The sequence below is a fragment of the Dendroctonus ponderosae genome, unplaced genomic scaffold (genome assembly GCF_020466585.1).
Source record: "Dendroctonus ponderosae isolate FM_Combo_2020 unplaced genomic scaffold, Dpon_F_20191213v2 Dpon_F_20191213_2, whole genome shotgun sequence".
NCBI lineage: Eukaryota > Metazoa > Arthropoda > Insecta > Coleoptera > Curculionidae > Dendroctonus > Dendroctonus ponderosae.
Genome location: NW_026018165.1, coordinates 8103135 through 8113842, shown reverse-complemented (window position 1 = coordinate 8113842; position 10708 = coordinate 8103135). Strand labels below are relative to the sequence as shown.

The following is a 10708-nucleotide window of genomic DNA, read 5'->3' as shown; positions in this document are numbered from 1 at the left end:
CATGCCGGATATTTAGTGGCAATATACGATTTGTGTTTATTGTGAATAGTAATTTTGTTGTCCCATGGTGCATGATGGGTCTATTCATATTTTACTAAATTAATATAGCTGAAAGTAAATACAAATTATATCTGTTTTTTTTTTTAAGAAATTGAGAAAACATGTCAGAGATGTGTTGAAAGCTGATGAAAATTTTGAGAAAATGAGCTGCTTTGCGTTGGGATGGTTAAAACTGTTTTATTAAATTTTGCCCTTAATTGTTTAATTACGAATATGATTTTGCAGTGCCTCAAGTTAACTAAGGAAGTGAATTATACTCCATTTTCAGAAGTGAATGAGACTTCATTATCGGTTCTGTAACTTCCAGTAGTCATTTTTCATTCTAAATACTAAATTTTCTAAGTTTGACAACATTGTCCGGGAATCAACAAGCGAAAACGCAAGCACGCAGAACATGCAAGATCGATCACCTTGAAGTTCTATTTTTCACAGATCGTCTGCGTTGTTTTTCTCTTCTGCAGTTTTGTGCATTGCTCTATTTTTAAATAAATAATCTCAAAGTGTTCCATATTAACTCTTCTATTTGATTCTCAACGCGGTTAGTGTGATTTATTCACTTTTCCCCAAAAATCTTCAATAAATATTCTCTAGTTGTGACGATCAGCTGCTGTGGTTAGTGCTGCCGTGTTGCCAGGTAGGTAAGGGTTTATTCAAGAATTTCGGTAGGCTTGATGATCACTTTTTAATAATCAATTTTTTCACCGGTAAAGCAAAGGAAAATTATTTTTCAAATCCTTTCATTTGTCATGCTTTAATAGAATTTTCGTTCGCAAATGTTTTTTCAGTTCAACTATTTAATTAGATTCTTTCTAATTCTTAATAAACTGTGTTCTGATTTGGCAAAAGTCTCAAAATGTTAACATCCCAGTATGAATTCCATCAAATTAATTAATACCAGATGCTACTCGTGTATTTTAGGCGAATTTTAACCTTCAAATATACGAGAATCTGAAGGAAAATGTTAAATTAGCGGAGAACTTTCAACTAAGTACATAATAAATTCCAAAAGTAAACGTGTATTTGACTTCGTTCATCAAATACATAAATAAGAACGAAATTGTTAACGGTAAATAAATTTCGTACCTTGCTCATATTATAATTTTCGGTATAAAGATAAATGTCATGTTTCAGGAAAATTAAACAGACCCGTCGTTTACACACTTTATCCTAATAACAAAGCAACTGACAATTCATTTTCAGGTTGTTAAACATCTTTAATTAAAATTTAATTGTTGTTTAAAATGTACAGCTTTACAGGGAGTAAACAGTATAAAGATCGCTCTAAATAAAGTTTCTGTCGTGATCTGCAGCCTTTTATTTCAAGAAAATGCAATTTAGTTTATAAGGCAATACGTTTGATACGTTTAATGGTCGTGTGTATAAAAATTATATTATTACTATATACTTATATTAGAAAGAATGTCGGATTCTCGAAAGTCCAATTCTTTTAAATTCCGCGCAACTGCAATGATAACACAATTGATACTGTCCAATATACAATTGTATTACTGATACAAATTTTCCGAAGTCTTCAGTGTGAGAAATATAAAGTTGATCTGCTTCTCTTCATTGCATATATGAACGTTGACTGAATACTGTGTTACTCAAGATTACACTTTGTTCACAGATTAATTAAAAGTCCTTTGTTGTGTCGTTCATTCGGTGCTCTTCACATATTTGTATCTACACAATGTTATAAATTGAGACATACATTAAACTACTGCTTTGATACTGTATTCCCTATTTTGCTTCTATATATATAGATCATCAATCATCATCCATCGTATATTATGTACAGTAGATATATTGCAAACGGGGATAATACTCAAGCAAATGTTTGCAGACATGTATTGCTAATATATGGGCTTTTTAGGGTTAATTAATCAGTGCTGACTAACATGATAGCTGCAAATTAGCAATTGTATGTAAATAGAAATCCAGCCTTATCCTACATAAATCCAGCCCCAGGAAATTTTCATTTAAGTCTGGCTGGCTTAGTGTCACAAAATTTTAAATGCTTTATTAAACTTGGTAAAAAATTATTTAATTAGTATTTGTCACTGATGATAAATTGCATTCTAAATTATGTTCCAACTAACCGGGGAAACTAAAATATTTTCAACTTCGAAACGACATTTCAAAATGTGGAGGCTTTTCGTTCATTTATATTCATTTAATTTAAATGGAAAATGTCAGTTTTTCCTTGGAGATTTTCTTTGAATCTAAAAGTTTAACCTAGGCGTGGAATCCGTTCGGATGTCTTATCATGCAGCGAACTATAATGAGATTATCTGCAGTTACATTGGGATTTCGAGGGAAAGGATTCTGCCGTGGCATATTCAGAAATGTTTGTCGGTTTTGTTCAGATATTTTCGATGCATGTAACATGTAAATCAGTTTGGAATTTACATATTTATCTGCAATGTATTTGAACAATGCAAATGCATTTTTGTATTTTCAGCTTATAAAGGTGTTGAACTTCGAATTGAGCAATATTCTCCTCTGTCCTTTGAACATCGTCTATCGGAAATCCGGTTAATAGTATTCATTTGGTGGAAGTTATTTCTATTTGAAAGTCAAAGCAATTATTTGGCAAATGGTTCAATTTTTCAAAAGAATGGCGCCTTTGTCTAAACACACGGTTGGTGATAACAGATTTCATGCCTTGTTTACCACAAAATTCCTTCCAAAGCCCCATTTCTGTTGTCGACCTACCGTTATCCCACATACCATATTGGTTAGTTAGTTAACCCATTATCATTAAACTTGACGAACACTTATCAACTTTAAAATATTTTCTTAACGACTTTGACTGAGTGACTTATTGAAAATGTCTGGCGTATCCAAATCTTTGAGATTGGTTTAGACCAAAAAAAAATTGAGAGCATTTATCAGGCGGGGTTTGGATGCTGTAGGTTGGATGCTTTTGCGTGTGCATTCTTTATGGTGCAGCCACACATAATTTATAGCATAATAATGACTGTTTAAAAATTATTTGCAAAGAAATATAACATGACAAGATGTTCCAAAAACAATTGATAGAATTTCAACTTTGCTTTTCTAAATGTTATTTTAGGATTTAAATGATTGATGCAAAATGTGAAATGATTGATGGAAAAAGTATCAGTAAAGTTATAATAGAAACATCCATGCCATTAACACATTTTCCGCTGCATTGTCAACTAAAGCAATCGTTTCTTTGAAGCAGGTTCTTCAAATCACTATTTTCTACTTTGCCTGTAAATATCCCGTTAAAAATGCATCTCTGAAACTGAACTGACTAACAATTAAAATCAGTATTTAGATAAATCGTTTACCAAATACTTTACTGCTCTATTTACATCACCCTTGACATTGTTATCGTATAATAAGTTTATTATTAACAACACTGGTAGGCAACCAATAAAAAAATAGAAAGGAATTAACTGAAGAGATATGAGGGTTTATACCAGGGCGTATCAACAATTGTGTGTTTTCGATCCCACAGTTTAATTTCGCGCGTAAGTCTTATTGTCCAAACCTGCAGTTGATTTTGTTTTTGAAAAATACAAGAAGAAAATGCATGCCAAGCCTTAAAGCAGCAACAACGCTACACATAAAAACTGATGATGGTGGAAAAATACACCGAAACGTATTTGGTTGATAAATAGACAATAAATGACTGAAACCCAGGAATGAATTTGATTTGGAATTGAAACACAGTCAGGAAGGTATATACAATGAAAAATACAAGTCAAGGGTATAACAACAAATATGTTGCCATCTTAGTTGTTATGATCTTTTTAATACAATTCTATAATTTCTTTAATGCTCTTGTATTTTAATGGAAATTATTGGACATTTTGAAGAGACCATTCACACCGAGGGGGAAATATACTAATTTTTGTGAAACATCGGCAACTCCAGACTTTCTTTTAGAAGATTCGTACATGTACACACTTCAATATATAATTGTTTTTCAGGAGCATCTACATAAGTGTATGTGCACCCTTTTTACCATGCACTTTATTTATCTTGTTCTAATTTGCTTTCACACTTACGTCCCCTGAACCGAGTTACATTTTGAACGTAATTTACATGATAATTTTTTTTAAGGGCAAGCACTTTAGTGCATGTAAAAAGATGAGTTTTATCTAACCTGAATATAATCAGAAATTTTAAAAGTATTTAATGAAGTGAGTTTGTTAAGCAGCTGAATGTTAGACACATGAAAGAACTTAGATAGTGAATCTTGAACTTTAATACGTTTTCGAATGTTTGGTCAATTGGGCGCTTTAAGTCAATTTCTTTACAACTGGATATATTTTACCAAGTGGATTTTCCCATTCGAAGCGTCGCGTCGGTATAAAAAAGTATGGAATTTTCGATCAAAAATCACAATTTTTCATGCGTGTTTTTTGAGCTTAATGAATTTTTTACGACCTAATAAAATCTCTTCTTATAAGGCATCTACGTCGATTAAAAATTGTGAATTCTCAAGAACCGCTACAAATAGACGACCAATTTAGATTATTTTGGATCTGAAGCTTTTAACGTTTTTTATAATAATTTCTTTGCATTCCTGTCACCCTTGAGATGAAAATTATGTAGAATTAAAAGCAGTTTGACATAATTAATATTTTTTCAAAAAATCGACTGAAGGGTGGACCTTTATGAATCTTTCGGTTAACATTAACAATTTTTGGAGTCAATCGATTGTGTTCGTCCTAAGAACTTCCCCAATATGTATTTATAAATAGTTTGTTTCTATTATAAGAAAGATGTCGTCGTTAAATATTGTTACCGCTTTTCTCGCTTCCTTGAGATGAAAAGAATGTAGAATTAAAAGCAGTTTGTGAGAATTAATATTTTGTCAAAGTCAATAATAAGGAAGTTAATGCCGGTTCGTTCGTGACCGCTGAAAAATGCTTTAAAATTGGTCGAAAGTATCGATTATTTTGACTCTGAAACTTCTAGCGTGTTTGTCAATGAGGAATTTACACTCCTCTCTTCATTGAGATAAAAATGAAGTAGAATTGAATTCATGATGAGAGAATTGATATTTTTTCAAAAATCAACCGTGGAGGTTGATAAGCGATAACAAAGAGGTGGACTCTTTGTTTTCGGCAAAAAGTAAAATGTTCCTTGTGTGTTTTTTGGATTGTTTTCTCGACCTAAGAAAATTTTTAGTATACACAAATAAAGTGTTTGATTCTATCATAAGAAGATAGATGATAGATGTCTATAAAACATCTGTACCGTTCACAATTGCTTAAACTAGCCCAAAAATGTTGATTATTTCGGACTTGAAGGTTCTCGCGCTTTTCACAATGAGTTAGTTATTTTGATTCCTCGCTTTTTGTTTGATAGAATTTATGTAAAAATTCGACTTCCATCTCTTATGAAATATTCGATCAAACATAAAAATATTTAATTTGTGAATTTTTTAAGTTTAATTAATTGTTTCCAGCCTAAGAAGAACGTCTGTGTATGCATAAATAAAGTGTTTGATTCTATAATAAGGAACATATCATTTATTATAGATCGTACCTCCCAACAATTACAAGAATATTTTTTAGCAGACTGGCCACCGTACTGATAGCGCCGACCAGTCAAGTTTTTTAATTTTTATTTTAATTGTTTTTGTTGTAATTTTAATTTTAACTTTAGTCTGGTTTCTTTAGTTAGTGTGTTGTAAGTTTGCCATATACAACATTTTGGTATAACAAACAAACCAGTTTTTAACCAGTTTTTTGACCATTGTTTAACATGTTTTGTTCGGTGCTCTTGGGGATGTTTGCTGGTGATTTGACGATCGCCCTGATGACGTCGTAATTGTCGAAAGCCTTAATTAATAATTACATCACACTTTATTACAAAAACTTGTTTGATTGGATTGACTCTTAAAAATTTCCTAAAATGTCCCAAAAATATTGATTACGTTGGATCTGAAGCTTCTAACACAGCTTATACATCATGATATTTAAGCTGTGCTTCTAGTATGTTTTTCAATGGGCTCTTAAGATTTCTCGGGTCATTTTGATGATGGAAAATGATGCAGAATATGAGGCAGTGTGAGAAAATTAATATTTTTTGAGAAAATCCTCCACCCGCTATGACATTTTTGGTTAAATATCACAATTTTACATGCGTGCTTTTGAGGTCAGTCGATTGTTTCCCAGTCACAAACGTCTCCAAAATGCAGATCGTCGGTTAAAGATTGTGACCGCTCAAGTGGTCCTGAAATGTTGATTATTTCGGTTCTGAAGCTTGCAGCATTTCATTAATTATTGATTATGATATATTGATGAGAAATGCAAATATCTCACTGTCTTGATATGAAAATCATGTAGGATTCAAGTCGAAGAGTTTGCTGAACAGACTTATAATTTGGCCGTATTCGCTTAATTTAGGTTTTCAATATTACCTTCTCCACTTTGATGCGTTTTCAGCCATTGAGCAATTTAGTAATTAAAGCAAGCAATTAAATAAAATACTAATTTTATTGAGTTAATTTCGGGTAACCGGGTGGCATCTTGGTCATCGGATTTTAATTTTCGATCAAAGATGCTTTTGACAATTCAAGAATGTGACCATCATATAAACCGTTACCTAAAATATTTGAACATGAAAAACATTTTCAATTTATATGCGAGGAAAAGTAAACCTTTTATACCTATCTGCCTATAATACATTCAAATAGATTTCAGATATCCCCGGTAGATTATAAGTTGGTTGGAATATACTGCGGTCTTGGATTTCCTATGAACAAAATTCCTTGAACTGCTTTGTTTTTAGCATAATGACTGACTTTCGCTTTTAGTCCGACATCAGCCAGAACCCGCTTGCCTAGGCACCTTTAGATTAAACGTATTTATTGTATTCAGATCAAAGAAAATGGTGTCTGGTCGTGTAGTGATTTACGGAGGAAGAGGCGCTCTTGGTGCTAAATGCGTCGCCCAATTGAAAGCAGCAAACTTTTGGGTGGCCAGCGTCGACTTGGCGGAAAATGCCGATGCCGACGTCAGCGTCACAGTGAAAACTAGTGAAAGTTTTATTCAGCAAGAATCGGCCATCGTCAGTGCCATCGGTAATATCTTGAAAGACGAAAAGCTAGATGGGATCTTTTGCGTGGCAGGTAGGATAATCATTGTTTCCCCAACACACAGTCTTACAAGCTGATCACACAAATGTGATCTCTAGAACGTCGTGGAATATGATTTTAAAAAGTTGAAAATCCAAGAAGAAACAGTGTGAAATTGATGGATTTGACTAACGTAGTCCGAAGTACTTAGTATTTATTTACTTGCACAATGTGTAGGTAGAGTAAGTCAAAAACCTGCCTGGAGAATATCAAGCAAAACACAATCAGGATTTTATTTAAACCAACTTTTCATAGGTCCATATTGCAAAATCATAAAGAAAATGGTTATATATTTCATTACTCGGATTTTCTTTTGCTCAATATAAACAATTTTTCCTCCCATACCTCGTTGATGTAAAATGATTCATTATAGAATGCAATATTTGCAACTAGGCGGCCCGCTGGATTATCTTTATTTAGCTCTTGCACCAGATGTATTTTATAAAGATTACCCTTTACTAATATTAAATTCTTATCTACCTCGGAAATAGAAATTTTAGATACGTGATTAACTTTCCGGTGCTAGAATGGGGCTTTTCTTCTACCGCTAATCGAACGTTGAGTCTGTTTTGAGAGAGTACGTTCTTTCATGGACATATTTTCGACCGACCACCTTGACAAAATATACCAATTTTATTCATTATTTATTGGCTTATTAGCCTTAGTGTAGATTTGTTATCAATTGAAACTGTCTGCTGTTTTGTGTTGATTCTCTACCTCCATGCTCAATGACAATTAAATTTTGCTTTTTAGTTTTTTTATGAAACTGCTTTCAATTGAGTGAAAGTAAAAAATAAAGTGGTAAATACTTTTAGTATCATTAACTAACCCAAACCGGCAAATGGGTGAATGGTTAATAAATACATAGCTTTAACGACCGTCTATGTAGCATAAGTTTCGTTGCGTGTCCTCACTAATTTAAGGTTAAACTCTCTAGCCAAGTTTTGGTTTGAAACATTCTTTTAAGCAATTGAGGCTTGAAAAAACGCATTAATTGTAAAATAAAAATGTCTAGTTTTATAGGCAAACTGTTATTTAATTAACTCAGACTACTTTTACTGGTAAAAGGAAACTATTAGCGGTCCTTTCTGGCTGCAAGAAACAAAACTTCGACTTATTGTAGAACTTGGGTGATTGCACCTTCACACTATAAATACGTTTATTATTGTTATGATTATTTTATCTTTGCAAAATTTTATTTTTATAGACGAGGAATAGATACATTTTTACAGTTCAGATAACATCAAGGTGCAAATATTGGCGCCTTGGTTCAGGTGTGACCTGTATAAATACATAGAATTTATATTTGTTTTAGCAGCAACACATTTATCGAGATAAATGTGTTTTTCACAACCAAAGAAATAGTAATTTAAATATACAATTCTTTCCGCAGGGCAGAAAAAAAAAAGAATTGAAAAGTTTTGTTGATACTTGGGACCGATATTATCGCAAGTAACATTTTGTTTGAGATTCAAAAGAAATTGATTCCGAAATCAAATGAATGTGTTCCTTATATACACAAGGTATATTGTTAAATTTAATTAATTACCATTAATGCGTTGCCCGTCACAGGCTGCATAGCGATAGAGAGGGCAGAATTAGTACTGTAACATTTGTAAAGTTCTGCACATTTCTGAAATGCTCTCGACTAGAGGGAGCGAATTATTGGCATGAGCTTCAAATACTTCGGAAGTGAAACATTTTAATGCAAACTCCAGCACGGTGAACTGGGAAATTTGATCAAATAATATTTAAATATTATTTAATATTTATACCCGTTATACCCACCTCTTCATTTTTTGAATTTAGTTTTTTTTCGAGTCGTGTCATAATTTTTATTTATGAAAAATATGTCATCCTTTCTAAAATTTGCTAAAGTTTATGGATTCTTGTCTACCTTGAAATCACTTTAAAGGTGGTTGGGCTGGAGGAAACTCTTCTAAAGACCTTGCCAAAAGCTCAGAACTGATGTGGACTCAAAGTGTGTGCAGCAGCGTCATCGCTTCAACTTTGGCGTCCAAATATCTTAGAGAAGGAGGGGTTTTGCAATTGACTGGCGCTAAAGCTGCTCTAGAAGCCACCCCAGGAATGATTGGATATGGTAAGAGATTCTCCAACTTGTAGAGTTGTCATAAATATTCTTCCCCTCGGACCAAAGGAATGGCCAAAGCTGCTGTTCATCATCTTACCAAATCTCTGGCCGGTAAAGACAGCGGTTTACCTTCCAACAGCACTGTGTTGGCCATTCTGCCCATCACTTTAGATACGCCAATGAACCGAAAGTGGATGCCCAATGCTGATTTTTCCACTTGGACCCCCTTGGAATACGTGGCCGATTTATTTGTGAAGTGGGCGAAAGGAGACGATCGTCCCACTTCCGGAAGCTTGGTCCAATTGGTTACTAAAGACTCGAAAACTACCTTGATTCCTGCCTAAGAGGACGATCAGTATTTACTACCAGCAAATTCCAAGATATATCGATTTTTGGTGGGTCCAATAAGTATTTGAGCATTTTTTGAAATTCTTGAATATACCGCAAGACTGTTTGTGCTTCGATGTAATATTTACAACTGTTCAAATTTTGATTTGTTAAATATATTGCAATAATCGCCTGTTTAAGCATTACCGTTTCGTTAATGCCATCCGGAACACTTTACTAGTTTACGCGTTCCAATCAACACAAATGCCACTAGAAACGCGGGTTCGATGAAGATTGCCTATTTTTATCTATACAAATTTTCCTTGATCGACTGTTCCTAATGCAAGTCAGTAAACCAGTTAAATTTATTTGGGCCTTTATTCGAGTTTCACTAAAACTTTAGGGCATTTATCGCCCCACATTCCAACAGTTTGTCGTTTCCACTAAAAGTACCAAAGTTGTAAATGGCCACTTAGAGCAATTGAAGACTACCTATTTACTAACATTAGCTACAGGTAGTGCTATCAGGAGAGACAATAAGTTTTCTCTGGGGTGATTTGTTACTCAAAATATCGTCGGAGATCCAGCAATTTGTTATGGGCGAAACTACGTTTAAACGAGACGGTTTCGCTGTCTTTTAATAGGAAAAATATATTTTGTGGCTTTGTTTTCGGCTTTTCCTTGCTATGTGTTAAGTGGGGTAAATTGATAAAATGCCATAAATATTGGAAAACCTATTTTTCTTTTTATGGTCTATTTTTAAAGGGCCCTTCGGAATGTTGCAGGAAGCGCGTGGAATTAACACTGAAAATAAATGCCCAAATATTTATTAAATTGTGCTAAAAATATATATTGAGATGTTTTGCTGATTCAAGCAATAATATAAACAAACCGTTTTAGTCCAAAGTCGGCCAAACGGGTTTTTTTGTCTAGCGCAATACTTTAATACCTTAAATTCGTTCCATATATCCTATGAATTGATCTCATTTCTTTGCGGTGTGTAATTCGAGCGGCGTGATATTTCGTTTCGGAGAAAGTTTCGTTCGCAAAATAAGTTGAAAGTGTACTTTCTGTGGGGTTTGATAAACATTTTGGTCTCGCCTGAA

General features: G+C 33.5%; 1 protein-coding gene across 2 annotated transcripts; it reads left to right on the top strand.

The window, feature by feature from the left end:
• Positions 1–319: 319 nt before the first annotated feature.
• On the top strand, positions 320–9802 carry LOC109537844 (dihydropteridine reductase). 2 transcript variants are annotated; one of them, XM_019904767.2, is made up of 4 exons: positions 320–694; positions 6927–7177; positions 9099–9284; positions 9342–9802. In XM_019904767.2, exons 2-4 carry the CDS (start codon positions 6937–6939, stop codon positions 9617–9619), a joined length of 705 nt encoding a protein of 234 aa, XP_019760326.2. In that variant the 5' UTR covers positions 320–694; positions 6927–6936; the 3' UTR covers positions 9620–9802. The 2 variants fall into 2 exon arrangements, with proteins under 2 accessions (XP_019760326.2, XP_048519519.1); XM_048663562.1 differs by having other exon boundaries at positions 451–698.
• The last annotated feature ends 906 nt before the right edge of the window (positions 9803–10708 follow it).